General features: G+C 40.9%; 1 protein-coding gene across 2 annotated transcripts in view; it reads right to left on the bottom strand.

The window, feature by feature from the left end:
* adam12b (ADAM metallopeptidase domain 12b) overlaps window positions 1–18,975 on the bottom strand; it is an 88,789-nt gene that overhangs the window by 14,623 nt on the left and 55,191 nt on the right. Inside the window, exons 12-20 of one of the 2 annotated variants that reach the window (XM_040001406.1) lie at window positions 15,028–15,205; window positions 10,121–10,210; window positions 7,527–7,722; window positions 7,294–7,402; window positions 6,649–6,847; window positions 4,536–4,613; window positions 2,638–2,746; window positions 2,108–2,294; window positions 1,271–1,379 (exon numbers count right to left, since the gene is read on the bottom strand). In XM_040001406.1, coding sequence (XP_039857340.1) covers window positions 1,271–1,379; window positions 2,108–2,294; window positions 2,638–2,746; window positions 4,536–4,613; window positions 6,649–6,847; window positions 7,294–7,402; window positions 7,527–7,722; window positions 10,121–10,210; window positions 15,028–15,205 — 1,255 coding nt within the window. The remainder of the gene's footprint in view (window positions 1–1,270; window positions 1,380–2,107; window positions 2,295–2,637; window positions 2,747–4,535; window positions 4,614–6,648; window positions 6,848–7,293; window positions 7,403–7,526; window positions 7,723–10,120; window positions 10,211–15,027; window positions 15,206–18,975) is intronic. The other variant, XM_040001407.1, reaches the window with a different exon arrangement.

Here is an 18,975-nt window from a genome sequence, read left to right as displayed (position 1 = left end):
TTTCAGCTTAAAATACCACACAGGTTGTTCAGTGTGCCACTGCTGCGTACCCATTTGTTTAAAGTCTGCTCCAAAAGGACTGTTTGAAGCACTGATCTGTTGCTGGCCAATAGCTGATGGTTTGACGGTTATTTTCACTATATTCTGAACCTTTCAGACCCTTTCAGACATGAAAATAATCAAACACACAATCTGCACAATGAAGTCATTAGGTGCAGCCTAATTTTGTCTAATGGTTCTAAAAGCTGAAGCCTGTGATATTAGGGTGAAACTGAGGTAACATAAAAGTAAAACCCAACTTTAGTCATAAAGTCTCATTAGCGTCAGAAAGCTGATGTCAGAATCAGCCATAAAACTGGAAAACAATATTATTAGATGTGATGTTGTGAAATTGTAAAAGTCTGACAACATGTCCTGACCAGCTGTTCACCCTCCGCTCCAGAAAAAACGAAAATAAAAAAACCCCAATAACACCAAAAATGGCCATAAAGGATTTGGCTGCTGGACAGCACACATGCACATTCACATAAAGAGAAAATGCAGATGTGTTCAAAGACAGCTGACTGACATCTGGACTTCTGACAACTGGCTGAAGTAATCAGAATAACGAGAACAGACAGACAGATCGACCTCACTCAGTTATTATATTTAATATAACAATTTTTGCACATTTTTTGCAGATACTGGTGAGTGCAAACACAAACCAGATCCACACACCCACGATAAATAAATGCATGTGCCTTTATTCTGGCACACAAACGCAAGTGATAGGCAATCTCCTTCTGTGCTTATCGTTTCCAACAAACAAATCAAAGCCTATTTTCTTCCTCTGCCTGAATCAATCACCTCTGCTTCATTCTCACAGCGAAACAAACAAACAACTATTAAAGAGGCTCAAATAACAACATTACAATCTCTCATAGATAGTGTAATCTTTCAATTAAAGTTTCTCCGCACCCTTTCAACAACGACACTGTAATTAATACTGCTTCGAGTGAGAGATAGAGTGAGGCCGAATCGATTAGCCGGCATGCCATCATCTTGTTTTGTCAACGAGCATGGAAGCGTTACGGCTCTACGCCGAGGCCTGACTGCATGTTAGTGAAGTGCTCTAAGAAAATGTCATCATTACAAAAGAAACCAAACGGCCTGTGACAGAAATGAGCGCGCACACGCTCATATAGAGGAATTTTACGGTTGTATGAAGACACGGTGTAGGCCGACACGCATAAAGAAAGCTGTCTGACAGACACATTATGGAGACACTGACCTTAAAAATGTTAGCCCCGGAGGGTTTGGGGGGAGGCTTGCGCTGCGGTGTGGGTCTGTACATGGACTCGCTTCTGATGGGGCTGGTTGGCCTGGTAGCTTCCACGGATCTATGAGCACAGTGTAAGCAGTTTTTTTAATTTAGACATTTATATTTATATTTCACTACATGCCTCCTGCTATGGTATGATATAGGGAAGGTAGAGCACATTAGAAATGAAGCCTTTTCTTGTTTCTCAGTGCAGAAATATTACCCATATCAACAAAAAAAGAGCGAAAAATGATAGTTGTCTGCCTATTTATACTTCCACACTCCTGCTACCACTGCTGTATTTGTATCTAACAGTGCGATCACACCCCTGATGAAGCAGATCAACTTAGAAAATCACAGTTTCAAGTTTGTAAATCTGTTACTCATTTGCTTTTAGCTCTGCTGGTGCTTTAAAAAACTCCTGAGGGAAATATCAGCCTTGTCAGCAGTGAAATGATTTATAACGTTCACCAGCTTTCACTGACTGCGTTTGTTTGAGGTTTGGTGACAAATATGTGGCACGGTGGGTAAACTGTCCAGAAAAGATCGGTGGCTAAGTTCAAATATATGCACATTAGGTTAATTGGGGATTGCGTATTGGCTGTAGGTGTGACTGTGAGTGTGAATAGATCTGTTTAATCCTGAGATGGAACGGACTCCTTGCCCACATGACCCTGAATTATATAAGCAGTTACGAAAATTGTCAACTATGTATATTTTGTGTACAAGTTTCCCATAAATAAACTTTTTTTTATGAATTTTCATGAAATTTTCTTCTTCTTACGGGTTTTCAGAGGGAAATGTTACCTGAGTTTCTCCAAGGTGCTCTTCTTATTGGTGAAAAGGAAGCGCAGCAGAGTCTTCCTCTTCAGAAAGATGATTACGGTGGCTACCATTAAGCTCACCAGGGTGACCAGGATTGCCACAGTAATCAGCACGCTGTCAGCTGATGCCATATATGACAACACGCACATTAATACACACACACGCACATCTACAGCACGGAACAATGACAGGACATAACGTAAAGACCGTTACAGCTCGGCCATGGCCAGCAGTTCACACAGTTCACATTTCTCTGCTCATTTCTGCTTCTCACGCTATTCCTTCTTTTTCTTTTTTTAATAAAAACTGTTTACAGTATAATGTATTACAGGGTGGAAAGGGAGTTGTGTTGCACTAGGAAAGTTACACTTTAGTCCAAACCACGCATTAATCCAGAAATGACTGCAAGAAAGAGACGTATAAGGAGCTTTGTGTTCCTGCTTATTTCTGAGTTAGTGTTGTTGTTTCTCTGCCTAGTTGAGTGACGATAGAACTTAAACTGTCCACACTACCTGCAGCTCTCATTGGCCCGCTGTCAATGCTCCCACCAAAGCCGGCTGTCTCGCAAAACGGCGGTGCCCAGTGTGCTTCACAGTGGCAGTTCTTCTTGTTGTTGCAAACCTGTAAACAAGGTACTTTTAGTGTGTATTAGATGCAATATTGACTATTTCTTTTGTCTCCGGCATCAAATAGTATCAAACGGCCTTAGATCGAACAGCAAAATAACAAGGTGCAAACTAAATTGGTCATAAACCATTAAATAAAGCAATCCAACAGAGCACTGACTGTGCTTGTGTGCGTACACTTATAATAGATAAAGCATGTGGAAGGGAGAGACTGTCCCCTAAAGCCTCGAGTTTCCAGTGCAGAAGTTTGATCCAGGAGGATTCCCTGGTGAAATAACGCAGTCCAGCTGTCAGGTGGATAGAAGAGGAGACAAATAGAGAGCTGAGCAGCTGTAGGGGATTAACATAGCACAGACGTACAGTCCAGAGACTTCCCTGCCTCCAGGCCATGGACACTCCTTTGCATCAACTGATAGGGTTAAGAGGCACTTGGGGGGTTGAGAGGGAGTTATGGATTGAGCGAGATTTATATTTGTGCGAAGGGAAATGTTACCATAATGCGTCATGAATAAAAACTGAAGCAGATGTGTGAAAGATCTGCGAAATCTAAGTAGGCATCAAATTCTTTAAAACTCTGTGGGGCAGCTATAGAGAAATGGATTACATCTCCTATATGTGCACATGTAAAAGCCATAAATAACTTTTAAAAGTCTAAGAACATCTATGTGCTTGAAATGGTAATTAGATGAAACCACAATCAGCTACTCTGGTGCACACAGACACACATTTTGATCCGATTATTTATAGAAAACGTGGCATTGATCTGTGTTTAAAAGGTGCAGAAAAAAAGCCCCCAAAGTGCTTTTTTACCTGCTAAATAAGTAACAAAAAATAGATTCCAGCGTCAATACAGCGCATGCATTGTGAGATAAAGCAAGAGGACTTGCAGGCAAGCTCCTAAGGTAAATTCAGAGCATTACTGCTTTCCCAGTCAGGTCTCGTACTGTGCGAGGTGTTTGACAAAATGGTAGGCAAATTATTCTTGGCAGATATTTCTGCAGGAGGGGAGATGCAGCTCTACTTCGCACAGTGGGAAAATAATTTTCTCAAATTTCCCCACAAAGTCATTTTTAATGTGATTATTTTTGAGCCAATCAACACGCGGCTACAATATTTTGTTTGTTGCTGTTATTTTCCATTTACAAGCTAATTTGTTTCACAGACATTTAGCAAATTATAAGAGGATAAAAAAAAATATCTCAGAATCATAGCTTTGATTTCTTGTTGCACAAAATCTCGGTGCTTTACGATGCCGTAATTGAGTTGGTGTCTGTAAATTCATCTCGCCTGCGGTGAATGTTTGATTCACAGAACTAAACAACAAACTAAATAAATCATAAAAGCACCCTTTGCTGAATTATTAATAAGAGAAAAGGGTGATCATTTTAGAGCAGTGCGAGCTGCTTTTATGCTGCAAAAAAAGGACTATTGTGTGCAGGTGGACACCCTGACGTGCTGCACTGGCTCTTGTCCCTTTGTGTAGTAAAAAAGATGATGGACAATAATTTAAGTAGCCCCTAAATGATGCTGTAAAAGTGATTGATTTAACCTCGGTGGAACAATGAAGATTGATTGTACGTAATAGGAGAAGCTGCCATAAGTCAAAGGCTGTATTGTAAATACATTGTTGCTCTGCTGTTGTTTGCAATTACGGGGTATATGTAGTTGTTCCAAATGCAACTGAATAGATAAATACAGAGTTCTCACAGGCTTTTGACACTGTTTCAAAGGCTACGGTGTATAATTTAACACTAAAATTTGAGCTAATAGGTACTTGCACTCACCCCACGTCCACTGCACTTTCCCGAGCACTCATGCACACCAAAGACGCTGACATTCTGGCATTGCCGATTCAGGCACACCTATAAAGAGAAAAGCACCATTAAATATTTCAGGAGGTGCTGAATTCAAGAGTCCATGAAGATGAACAGAAATACTAAGAATAAGAAGAAGGGTTTATACTTCTGCAGAACAGCTGGAAAATATCTTATTTATGGACATCATAAAGGAGCATCATTGATGCCTGCTGCTAACTCAAACAGAAGAGTGCAGCTGCCCTGTGAATTTTTATCAAACGGTCTTGAAGTTGAAATTAACATGATCAATTAAAACTACAAATGCTGCATATAAATGTCATGATTAGGCTAACATCTGAAGAGACGTCTGTGGGAGATTTACAGCGAAATAAGCAATTTCCCACTCAGGTGGAAGTGCCGAATGCTGCTCAGGTAGCTGCAATGCGGTGCGGGGCTGAAGAGGCAAAAATCACAATAAGCTTTCTATTCTTTAGATCAAACAAAAACATCAGAATGTAAAAAAGACGGTTGCTTTTATGTAGAAAATAAGGCCCGCATTAGGCAAGCAGCTCTCATCTTATTCACTGCTATTGCTGTGCAGGCTGTGAGCTGCTAACTTAATACCCTGATTGGCATGGAAATACAAATCCTTTTTTTAGAGAACAAAGGCACATGACAAACAGCCACCTCCAGGCCATCAAAGTTTCCAGGGCGCTAAGTCATGACTTGGGAGACTGTAGCCAGGAGACAAACTAACCTGGCTGACGTCCATTTTGCACACACAGCTCAATGGGGAAGGTACAAAGGCACCAAGGTACGTCCCCGGAGGCAACTGAAAAAGCACACTTGTAGACCCTATTATTTAGTTCCACTGCTTGTAAGAGAAACACAACTATTTGAAACACTTTTTATACGCAACCTTATGCAATACAGTAAATGTCTCCTGTGTTAAGAACAACTGTGTGAAACCTGGTTATTTTCTTTTGTGACACAGCCCTCACACGTTTAGCCAAGTTTCAATCACAAATGACTTTCACAAGTCCAAATCCACAGCTCTGGGGGGATTTGGTAAATGCAATCATCTAAAAATGCCTGAGAACTCCCGAGCAGGCATCAAGAATATCTGCAAGGATTTAATGCTCAATGACCTATTCTGACTTGCAGGAGCTTCACCAATCAAGTCAAGTGATAACTCCAACACCTACTATGTCCATAAAAATAATTTCAGATCATGCATACTGGCCTTAAACCCCTCCCAAAACCTGATATGACTCGAGGATCAAAAGGCATGAAAAAGGCATCGTTCTGGGGTCCAATGAAGAGTCCATGTGGTCCCAGCATGTCACTCAAAGCATTTGCTGCCAGCATCTTGGTGCCAGAAACCATGGGCCAAGCCCAGCATTTGTGACCCTGCCCCAATGGGTCAAAGCTGTTTTGGCAATATGGAAACAGATCTACTCAATAATAGGCAGGTGGGTTTAATGTCCTGGCTGATCAGTGTGTGCTCCCTCAACCGATTATCATCAAATCAGCAAATGTTGTAGATTGAAGAGGCAGTTAGGTCGGTAAGTTATCCACTCGAAAGCTATTAACCTCCTACTTGGCAGGAGTAGGGACTGATGTCAGTGATGTGGTGAGAGAAGTTTGGAGAGGAACAAAAAGACAGAGAAAAGTTGAGAGACACACCTAATAAAACCAAGAGCTCAAAAAAAAAAGTCTTATTCAGCCCTAAGCAAGATGTGCAAAAATGCTCAGTGGATTCACACAGTTAGCTTTATTGGCCATTTTCTATAGGAAGTGAAAACCTCGCTGTACGGTCGGGTACTCCTCAAGGGAATGCAACTTCAGGTTCATGCACTTGCGAGCCTTTTAGCATCTCTAGAGAATATGAATTAAACTGCATCCTGTTTTTATAGGACAACAAACAACAAGCTAACCGATACTGTAGTTAATGAAAAAAAAGAAAAGAACAATATTATAAAATTCTGCTGTAGATACTGGGGTATAATGGTGAGCAGTACTCGATTCATTACATTAAATCTTGAATATAAATAAAGTTTTAACGGTTGAATTGAAGGCCTTTACATTACTGATCACTCACCATGTTGTCTCCACACTTTGTGCCAGCCAGCACCAGTCCAGGGTCAGGCATGTCATCGCCCAGGTAAACATGTGTTCCTCGACACAGAATACGTCCTCCTTCTTGCAGAGGGATGTTAGTTTCAATGGAAACGGCATTTGTTCCGATCACTGGGCGGTTGGCTCCACCCTGGCACTGGATTTTACCACACTTTGCATCACTGCATGGAGCACATACACATACAGAAACACACACACATAGTACAACTTAAAAAAAAAAAGCCATAATGCTGCTCTGTCAATCACAGTGGAAGATAAGTAACTGCAGAGGAGGATGAGAGAGTGCTGAAGGGGCCTGCAGTGATTCAGTCCTCCGGTCATCAAAGCAATTACATCAATTAACAAAAAGCTTGATTACAGAATTTACCAGAAGGGAGACGATCTTAAGAACAATTAGCTGACGAAAATAGAATAAATTGATTCATGAATACTTTCTTAATTAGCTGCTATCTTTCTGAAATTACATTATTCAGCCATGCAAACTTTAGATTGAAGATCACGTCACAGCATAATGATGATTGCCAATGACACTACGTGAGCTAATTAGCTTTGTTTTCCACAGTAATTTCTCTTTACCTTTACCACATCAGTGCAGCCGCAGCATTACCTTGCATCACATTTGGCAAAGGAGCCTTTGGAGTCCTTCCCGCAGTTCCCGTAAGGATCGCCTGCAGAGTTGACTCTCTCAAAGCAGATCCCAGGGGCGGGCTTTGCTCCTTTGTACAGAGACAAACAAGAAACCACCCCCCACAATGTAATCATGAAAATGAAACAATGTCTTACATTAGAAAAGCAAAGATTATGCATAAATTTGCAGGTGGCAAGCATCCACTGATTTACCTGCTCCCCACAGAGTGATGCATTGCTGCTCGTGAGTCTGGCAGATGCCATTGTAGCAGTAGCCGTCAACGTTGTGGCAGGCATGTCCATCATGTAGATAAACGTTGGCTGGGCAGTGAGGGCTGGCACCAGTACAGAACTCTGGCAGGTCACATGAGTTACTGGTTTCCCGGCAAAGGGTGCCAGCAGGTTTGAGCTGTGAATATATAGAGTGCTGTACATTAGACCCCCTTTTACAGTAGATAAACACTGGCTCATTGAACAGCAGCTTTATTTAACTCTTTTTTGCTTTTGGGCTTTGTAAATGTTCCACATAGCTATGGAAGTGGTGGACAGGAGGGCATTTCAATCTATGAAGCTATGCCACCCTGCATCAATAAAGGGTTTTAAAGGTGATATTTGCAGGTTAAGGCTTAATTAATGAAAGACGTGACCATAAACCCTGGCTTTTCTCTTGTGGATCTGCCAAACGCAAGATAATCTCTAAAAGGAATTTAAAGAAGATTTGAGGTCGACTCCAGTTTAATTTGTTTTTGCTCTCATCTATTGTGTTGCGAGTTTCTGTTTTGTGCTGTAATCAAAAGTTTTATCAAGTGTTGGAAATATTGGGATGATCACTGTTATTACTGGTTGAAAACATCAAAGCTTTTGGATGCTGAAATAAAACCAGTAAGATTGTTTAACAGTTTAAAAGTGTCTGGAAGGGCTTAAATCTGAAAATGAAATGAAAAACTACAAGGTCATATACATGCCCAAAAATAGCTTCTAATATAATACTGTGCAAGAGTCTCGATTAGCCCCTTATTTCTCTATATTTTACCAGGAAAATGGAAAATTGGTAAAACAATTTAAACATGGGAAAACATATATGAAAACTTAGGAAAGCTTTCTTGTAATATCTTCAAGTAGTCTTCAGGAATAGTTCTCCAGGTTTCTTGTAGGACATTCAAAGCTTTTCTTTGGATGCTATGTTCTGGGTCAGGATGATCCCACACTCCTCCAATAACGTTGAGGTCTAGGCTCTGGGGAGACCAATCTATAAATGGTGTTATTTTCCTTACCCAGGTATGCTTTTATTCCATTGGCAGTGTGTTTGAGATCATTATCATGCTGGCAGGTGAAGCCATTGCCAACCAAACACTTTCAAGATGGTGATGCATGGTGGTTCACAGTCTGACGGTACCTTTCTGTGCTAATTATTGCATCAATTTTAACAAGATCTCCAACACCACAACTAAAATGTGAAATGCAGTCCAAACCCTGACAGAGCCTCTCCTGACCTACTCCGTCCATACTGATGATGAGTTAAACTAAAAATCTGGATCAAATTTGGATCTCTCAATGACTTTAGTTGCCTCTAATTTTCAGTCCAGTTCTTCTGTAATCTGGTCGACCCCAGCCTTTTCTCCATGTTTCTGTTCCTGAAGAATGGCTTCTTAACAGCCACCCTTTCACTGAGACCATTTCTAATGAGTCTTTTGGTGAACAGTAGATGGATCAACTGAAAGGCCAGAAGCATCTCTTGCGTTCTTGGTCAGGTCATTGACGAATCTGTTCCTATTTCTTAAGGACATGATTTTCAGATACTGTCCATTTGTTGGAGATAGATTTTTTTGGTCGTCACTTCTTTCGTCCTGCATTTGTTTATTTCAGGACATACTGCACACCATACGGAGGTATGCCAAGCTTTCAGGTAATAGCTCTCTGGGAAACACCTTGTTGGTGCAAAAATGCTATTTTATACCTGTCTGAGTTATCTTTGGCATTTGTGATTGATTTAAGTAAAGAAATAGGAGCACATTGGGTTTTTTCTGACAGGCTGCTGGTAACAAAGTGACTAAAGGTATTCGGTTAAGCTGTCTGATATGTGCAGACACAACACTGATTCACCCTTTGGGTTGGTAACTTTTTATGCTTGTAATAATTCATAGGTCAGTGTTAAGTGGCTTAACAAACAACAACAACAACCACCACAAACATTCCTCTGAAAGCAATTAGGTTAAAGGACTGAAAATAAGAGAAAAAGCAGCCGAGGTTTGACGAAAAACTTTGAAATACCTTTGGAAAGTAGATTATTGTACAGTTATGCAGCAAAAACAAAACATGAAGCTGTATCTTGTGAATAACACTTTGCAGTACTTATATCTTAAGATATATAATTCTGCAAGGCCATCAATGGCTCTCTAAATGCAATCCTTCGAATACATTTTCAACAAGTACTTTTTTTGAAAAGAGAAGACCAAAGATAACATAAAATGATTTCCATGGCAAACAAAAACCATGAATATTTAAGACAAAGCAAATCTTAGGCTATCCAACTTGAACTTGAATTCAATTGAAACCTTCCTATTGATGTAAGATATACAAATTTGGAATAAAATCACCCGAGATATGAAATTATACAAACAAGCAGACTCACACCAGTAATAACCTTCTGCCGAGAATTAAGAGTTTTAGAAAGTTTTTATAAAAAGTGAAGCTCTGAAAAGCTTTTACAGAATTTATTTGGCTCTTAGGAACGTATGAGAGCATATAAATTAAAAACAGTTGAAGGACAAAGTGAAAAAGACCAAGAACTGCATGAAATCTCTTACTCTGCAGCCTTCACAGCACTGTCCATGGGCACACACAGCATCTTCCTTCAGGGTGCATGTGGTGGCATTGCAGCACGGGTTCATGCATTCCTGGAGGAAAAGAAAACAAAATAGTTAACAACATGCAGACCTGATCACTTCCCTGAAGATCCACTGCTGGCTGCTCCCTGTCAGATAAAGACTTCCAGGTCAGGGGAGATGTCCGGAGATTCCTACCCTGACCTGCAGACCCTCGAAGGGACACATATAAACTCAGGCTCATATGTTTTGGATTTGGCAAATTCTTTAGACATTTAGAGTAGTGAAAAAAAAAGGAAAAAAAAAAAAGGAAAGGAACATGTTTAATGCAATACGCCCCCTCAAAAAAACAGAAGACAAGCAAGAGATAGAAATCAGGTGAAGCTCTTAAGAGGGCGTGTGTTAAAACCTCCACTGAGATTTGATGCAGATAACAGAAACGTGTTTCGGAGTTGACTATTAGGGCATCGTGGCCAGAAGCAGAAACGGGATTTGAAGATTGTAGACACTTTACCACAATGACAAGATCAGCTTGCAGAAAATGAGCCGATAGAGCATGTGTCAGGAGGAGCTGGATGGGGAGTAACGCCGTAACAAAAATCCCCAGTGAGGCATTTATCTGTCGATGTTTATCTTTTATTGAATCCCAAAACACATCAGCTTTGTGCAAGCAGTGCTAGAAAGCACACTATTTCACAAAAACAAACAACATAGCTGCTTAGCCTGTGGGGCCCTAAGGTAATGACAAGATGTGTTGAAGGTGGAAGGTGGAGGCAGGCGAGTTGTTGGATGTCCAATTTTCAGTGTACGTGAGGTTTTATGATTATGGCTGTTTACCTCTTGGCTCTGATGTAGGCCTTTTTTTTTTAAGAGAGAAGAAGAAAGTTGCTTTCATCTCTTGGACTAAGTGGGTCGGCAGATCTAACAAGCACAAGCCCGTGTGCTGACATCACGGGGGTTACAAAGAGGTAAACTGGCAGAGATGGAACTACCGAATGGAAAATTTATGGTTAGTTTGTTGGTGGTCAAACATAAAGACTTCACCGAAATACAATCTGCTGCCATCTAAATGATGGAGAACACAGTAATAACAGCACTTATCGCACAAACGCAATGTTGAGTCAGTCGAAGTTCAGCGAGTTGAAAACAGAAAAAAAAGCAGTAATTTAATTGGAAAAAAACATCAACTCGAAGACTGTCCTGGCGATTACATCATGTGAACTTCAGTAAAAACTATTTGAACTTTTCTGCTTAACATGTCAATATTTTAAGCTTATTAGCCTAATGGCTCTATATTTGGATCTCAAGAGTAAACAGAGCTTGCGAAAAACAAGGTATAAAATCCACTAGGCAATAAATGTCATTTAAATCTACCAGATTACAGATTGTTATCAACAATTCATATCTCATTTTATAGCTGCAGTTGGTAAATGTTAATTAAGCTGCCACAAAACTCTACACTGCTTCTGGCTTTTCAGCCAACTAAAGGTCAAAACTCACCTGAATGTTTGAATTTGAGTTGAAATTCTAATTATATGCAAATGTAACGGCAAAACATATAAGCTTATGCATAAGTTCCGTAACACAAAGAAAAAAGAAAAACAAAACATCTGTATTGACTCGTCAGCCTTGATTGCTGGGAATTTGGGCTGCCAATCTATTCTTTGCATCATTCCAGCCTTCCCACGCAGTCAAACTAAATTCTGTCGTCATCACTCTGGTCCAACCGTTTATTTCCTGTCTTGAGCCTTGTAAGCCTCCACCTCATCTCCAACTGCATCAAGTCTGCCACCACCAGCTTCTGGACTCTAGGGGTTCCTGTCCCAATCGTGTAGGATGATCAGAGTTTAACTGCCAAACAGTTCACTACTCAAACTCTGTCCTTCAATAAATCACTCTGTCCAAATGATCTGTCCTTACTGAAATCCACACTGCTCAAAAAAAATTAAAGGATCACTTTTTAATCAGAGTATAGCATTCAGTCAGTTAAACGTCTGGGATATTGATCTGTTGAGTTAAGTAGCAGAGTGGGTTATTAATCAATTTCAGCAGCTTTGGTGTTAATGAAATTACCACAGGTTGATTTTTTTTAAGATAATTTTGGATTTGCATTTGTCACCGCTGGTAACATGAGGATGGCACAGTAATATTCGATGAAATTATTAATCCCTCGAGTGGGTTCCTCCGGGAAATTTAGTAATGTGTCATTACTAGAAAGTTTGCTGTGTCTCTAACAGAGTCTCACGATCATGGAGGAGGCAATTACTCTAGGGGAGCTAGACAGGGCCGTAGAAAGTCTGTAACTCACGAGCAGCTCCTCCGTGAAAGGAGGAAGAGGAAAAGCATTGCCACAGCTCTACAAAATGACCTGCTGCAGGCTATTGTTGTGAGTGTTTCTGATCCAAAAATCTGAAACAAACTTCATGAAGGTGGACTGAGGGCTTCATGTCCTTTAGTGGGTCATCTGCTCATTGCCTAGCAGTGGTGGACCTGGTAGGTCCACCACTGTTGTCCTTTTCACAGATAAGAGCAGGCTTACTATGAGCACCTGCGACAGACGTGAAAAGGTCTGGAGAAGCCGTGGAGAGCGTTATGCTGCCATCATTTAGCAAGACTGGTTTGGTGGTGGGTCAGTGACTTTCTGGGGAGGCACACCCATGGAGGGATCCACAGAATTCTATAAGCATTTTAATAAAGTTATAAAAGTACATAACGGGCATCAAGGTTGCGGAACGGTTAGCACCACCGCCTCACAACAGGAAGGTTAGCGAGGGGATCATGTCTACGTTGAGTTTGCATGACCTCTCTGTGCCGGTCTTCTCTCCAGTTACTCTGGCATCCTCCCAGAGTCCAAAGTCATGCATGTTAGCTTAATTGGATGTAGATGTGAATGTGACCTGTACATGTACCCTCTCTCTTAAACTAAGTAAGTAATTTTTTTTGTAAAGTTCCTTTCACAGAGAGGCAGTCACAAAGTAAATTAAAGTAGACTAAAATACATAAAAACCACAATAAAATACAGTAGAGTACAGTAAAGTGCCACTGACAGCAAAAAAAGAATAAATTAAAGTGCAGAATAAAAGAAAAACAAGTTTGAAACTGCTTTTTAAATGAGTTATTTGTAGTAGGAGACTGTTTTCAAGTCTTGATGTCACAGACTGAAAGGCACCGCCCCCTCAGTTTCTGATTTTATGCGAGGAACAGCAAAATTAATTCTGAGCCTGCGTTCAGCGCTGGGATCAACAGTCTGGAGCCTGTCCAGTTAATGCTCTTTATCCGAGTACAAGAATTTTAAATTTACGGATCCTAAATGCTACTGGGAGTAATGTGAGCTAGCTTATTAGAACATGTTAACAGTCTGGCAACGGCATTTCGTACAGCTTGAACATGTGAAAGAGATTGTTTATCTGGACTAACTCATAAATCATTTTCTCCAGTTAAGCCGAGGAGAGCATCGTCACAATTTATAAGGGAATTCCTTAAGTGAAAGAAACAGGAATGAAACGCAGATTTTACACGGAAGTCGAAGCCCAGAGAGGAATCAAATATTACGCTAAGATTTTGCAGCAAAAGGAAGCAAGTGTGTTTTTAGGATATAACTTGGAAGAGGCTATATTCACGGTGTCAGTCTGATTGGAGTTTAAAACAAGCTAATTGTTGGAGAGCCATATTAAAGGCTGGGGTAGACTCCAGCACATGCAATCCTGAATTTGATTAACAGTTCAGAAATGGATGACTGAGAAGTACATCATTAGATATGGGGCAATAATATGTGCAGGATGTAGATACGATAGTTCATTTATAAGGAAAGTGCCAAGCATTTAGTGGCTCCAGCTTCTCAAGATGACTTTCTGCACTGTACGAAGATAATTAATGGACTTAGCAAATGCCTCTGAAGGGCATTTGTCACTATTTTCATTGTATATTGAGCAGGAATTTCAAGTGATATATTCCTCACTATATTTCCTGTGATTTCCAAGCAGCTGGGTTGGCTACAACAGAGTGTTACCTGCTTCCCACATGCGATTTTCACTTCCCTTCACAGGGTAGTGTATCCTGCCGTGCACATGAGAAAGAAACAATGTGTGCACGGATGCGTGCATCAGACTTTAGCTGGTACAGCCAAAGAAAATGTGTTTCAGCCTTGACCTGATTTGTTTGTTTCCTTTGTCACACTGTTATACAGTGGTTTGATTAATGGGCCTTCAGCGGGGATATATTGCATCAGCCGAGCGGCCTGTCAGAGCCTCGCTCCACACATGTGGGAAATCAAGAGAAGGTGTGATGTAAATAAAACACTTACACGGGAAGCCTTGGGTGGCTTGCTGGTTTTTGGGTTGGTATTTTTTTTTCCAGCTTACTAGATTTCTCTGCTTTTAAGTCATAAAAACACATTTCAGGGTCAAGAGAAAGTTTAACTTGGAAGTTTGTTGTGGTTTGTTTTAGGGGTCTGAGTGCGTGGCTGAGACTTTCAGTGGTTCTGGATGATTGCTTATAGGACAGTAACATTGTTTCCATAAAGCACAGTTTGCAAGGGAAATGTCAAGTAAGACAAGTGCACAAAAGTTGTTTTGTTTTTTTTGCATTATTCATTCACAACCAGTCATTTCTTACATTTGGGAATAAACATATTGATTTGAAGACATGGTTTACTATAAGCAGAGAATATTTTGGGAGGTTTTTGGGCATCTTGGAGAAAGGGATACTCTTTTATTTTTCTGAATTCCGATTCTCCAAACTCACCAAGGGGAAGATTGACTGAAAACATTTGCTTTCTATGCACTTTCACATTTAGCTTTACATGCCCTGTTCAGTGGTAACCACACAGGTGGAGATTGATCCACTCCAATGGTGCAGGTGTGGTTGAATGCCTTTTGCGTTGACCTTACCTCTGGCTCCCCGCAGTCACACTCTTCTCCCTCCTCCACATAGCCATTGCCGCATTTTTGGCCTCCGTAAAGCACCTTGACCTCGGGCATGTTGTACAAACACATTCCCACGCCTTTCTCCAGACTGGCGGCAAGGTCCTTCTTACTGCATGTGCTGAACACGGTTGGAAAGGGATACCTGCAACAAGAATGTAGGAACAAGGCTGAACAAAATTAAAGAATGGAGAGCATTAATACAAATTCCACAAAGATAAAACTCCTTGATGTGTGCCTTTAACAAAAAATATGTCAAGAAAAGTGAACTCAATCACTCTGCCTTCACTGCAGCCTTTGTTCAATCTGCTCACTCGAGAGGTCTTTTCACACAAATTTAATGGTCTACTGGCATTATATGAACTCCATCTCGATGGATTTTCTATCCTACATGATACATAAATGGTCCTTGAGATGTCCAATATAAACATTTTCTCTGGCAGCTACATTTTCAAGAGTCATATCCTGGTTAGAGAGGGACAATTTAAGCAACTGATTGGATGGAAGAGGTGTGGTGTGCTGGGATGTGGATGATTTGTGTCTGAGCATGTGTGCATGTGAAACCTTTATGAAATACCAAGCCCGAAACCATATCATTTCTACCGCATTAATTTCATTCCCTAGTATCACTTACCTGAAGTGCTGACTAACGTCTAATTTAGCGAGGAAAGAAATGGAATTTCTTATAGAAAGGAAGAAAGTGTTATGACTTTAAAGATGAAACTGCGTGATATGCCAATAACAGCTGTGAAGCCCGGGGAAACGGCCCCTCCTGTTGGAGTGAGTTCCTGCGACTCCACAAACCAAAGAGATAAATAGGGCATTGAAGGAGGTGAGGGACTGACACTGAAAAAAAAGAAAATAAATAAAATGCAGAAAAGTAGGACAGAGGAAAGGATTCGTGCACAGTGTTGCCAGAAACAGACCAAAGGAGAGTGGACAAATAGTGGAAAAAAACTAGAGGGAGATCAGGAATAAATAAATCGTGGACTAGCTAGAAATATGGTAAAAATCTTGCTTTTTGGACAGGAGTGGGGACAGAGATTTGGTCACGAGTGGCAAAAAGCCTGCAAAGAGGCAGCAACCAACCATGAAGACGCAAAGAAAGTGACATAAAACATCTAAACAGATCCCAAATGGCTAAAAAAGAAAAAGGCAGGGAATGACTAAAACAGGACAAACCAGTTCAAAATGACCCTCAGGACTTGCAAAACAATAAAAAATAGACATTTTAATCATTTTATATGCCCTGTGTCAAGTTTGGACTCTCAGTTAAGGCTTGAATAGTAAACATGCTAACAGAATAAAACACAACCCAGAGGATATATTGCATTACAACCCAGCATACAATAGCAACATAACCGAGACTCCAGCTACATTCTTCATGCCAGCAAACAAACAGGAACAGCATCACAAAAACACTCAGAGAAAGGCAGGCTTTGGGGTGTAAAATGGATATCTCAGAGCTCACACAGCTCATCGAGGGACACACTCGAGCTTCAAAAAAAAAAGAGGACGAGAGGAGGATATGGGGTGGCAGGGAGCGATGGCTAGCGGAGAGGATTGGCAGACGTGGCACGGAGAAAAGGAGCTGGCATTGGATGCTTGAAAAGCTTGACATCAGAAAGAAACATGTCACACACGTACTTATGCAGCGATAGACTGACTGGGGTCTTCAAACGCAACGGGGTGTGGAGGCTGTCTGCAAAGCTTGAGGCTTGACAGGGCAGATTTGTGAAAATTCAACATTACACAGAATATGTTTGTGGAGCCTGGCAGTGGACAGAGGTGGGGGGTAGGGATGTGTGATGCTTTGCCTTTGCCTAAGGGGGATTTGGCTGTTGCAACTGCATGGATATTTCACTGTTGTTAGTTGACTATAGTGAAGCTCCTCCTGAGGGGGCTTGAGATAAGGGTGAAGGCATTCAATGGAAATGGACTCTGCATATATATATATATGCACATAAATATTTCTGAAGAACACAGAAAATCAGTCAATCCTGGGTGAAGATGCTGCTTCCACTACACTTACACTGTTCACCTTTGAATGTCGACTGCTTTCATTTCTGACACACCAGAAGCCAATCAGCCTGTCTCTGTCCACCCTTGTCTGCTCACATAAGCCACTTGTTAGAGTCTTTTTACCGCCATAAGGTACTCAGAAAACAAGCTCTGCTGTCCTGTGTGTGGATAACCATGCATGAAATCAAGGACAGACAGGCTATGCAGTTCAAACCACACAGCACAGTGCAGACCAAGCCCCCTGTAAATAGCACAGTCTGCTTCTGATAACAGAACGCAGGCTTGCTTCAGGAAAGGAGACGGAGTGTACATGAGGGGTAAGGAGAGCCTGTTCTCAATAAATTGGCATTAATGGAAAAAGCTGGGACAGTTGTCAGCAGCATTTCTTCATGGAGGAAAATACAGCTTCTCTGGATCAAATTAGACCCACATGGAAAGTATTAGAAAAACCCAGAGGATAAATGTAATGTCAAGAAAATAGGAGTGAGAACCAGCGTGTCTACAGCTATGCTTTGTCTGAGACAAAAGCTTGATCATTGATTATTCTCGTAACCGAAAACACACTTTATTATCCCTGAAGCCTAAAGCTTGTGTCTGCTATCATTACTAAAAACACTGATTAGCCCTCCCACTGGTTAAATAATAAAATAGAATAAAAACTACACAGTGAACGTGAGCTAGAAAGAGAGCCTAATGTAATCTTATTGATGGGGGTTAGAATAAGTAGAATGACATTTAAGCCGTTTAAATGCAACTCTGTGCAAGATGCGCTCCGTCACTTATAAGCTTGACTATTTAAAGTAAAGGGCACCTCGAGCGGGCATAGTGGGAGCCAAGAAATTGCTCTAAATTATCTGCCTTTAAGTGATGTCTAACGTGGCCAATGATGTGTATCAGCAGGGCTTTGATAATTGAGCTGTGACGCTAATCTGTAGCTCACATTCCTCCAGGTAACAGCTGCCCACTCCATCCTGGGAACAGATGCAGTGTCAACCCGACAGGGTGCCCAAGGATGCTGTGAGAATATCTCTGTCACCCACGGCCCGATGCGGCTCTTTATGACAATGAACAGAAACAACAAAGCGGCATCCTGTCCAGACGCAGATGAGCACGAATGCACAATCAAAGACAGAATCTGTGGCGACGCCTCTCAAGTGTTTCTGTGCCTCTGGGTGAATGTCTGCGACTTTCAACCAGAGAACGGAAATTAATTTATGTGAACAGGAAAAGAAAACATTAAATTACTGTTCACTGGGTATGTGATGCAGGCAAGAAGCAGAGAAAATGTTTCAGTGCAGTGGCTCGCTGGTGAACTTTATGTAAAACTCTTAAAAATGTGGTTTCAAATATATTATTTCTCTTCAGTGTTAAATAAACTACGCTACATAAGAAAAAATCTAAGATCAAGTTGAGAGGAAAAAAAACATCCTTAGTGAAGTTTTTAAGGCTAAAATCTCTGCTGCACTTGCAATAAATTGTTTCTTCCTCTATATATTTTTTGTGCACCCTCATTGCATCTGCAGCTCTGTGTAAGGAGCACAATATAAAAAAAAATACTTCAATAATAAGAAATCAAACCGAGTAAGGTCAACAGAAGCATGCAAGTAGTTTTCTGTAAACCTACTCTGGGAATGGCTCCAATGAGCAGATCTTAGTTTGCAACAGATCCACATCAAACGTATGCAGTATTACAGCTGAGACCACACGGCTGCTCCGCTGTCCAAGAAATTAGCCGAGCAGAGAGTGTAGGTTTCCCTGGACAATACTGTTTTAAAGCCCTGCACCCTCTCCAGGTGTAGTTTGCTGGGGTGGAACTAATTTGGCTGCTCATAAGAGTTATACAAAATCTAATTAGTCACATGCTTTCTGGCTGTCATTACTGTTTGAAAGGCA

Source organism: Simochromis diagramma, unplaced genomic scaffold, assembly GCF_900408965.1.
Source record: "Simochromis diagramma unplaced genomic scaffold, fSimDia1.1 OVJJ01000421.1, whole genome shotgun sequence".
NCBI lineage: Eukaryota > Metazoa > Chordata > Actinopteri > Cichliformes > Cichlidae > Simochromis > Simochromis diagramma.
The sequence above is the reverse complement of the archived record's forward strand: the minus strand, read 5'-3'. Positions and strand labels throughout refer to the sequence as shown.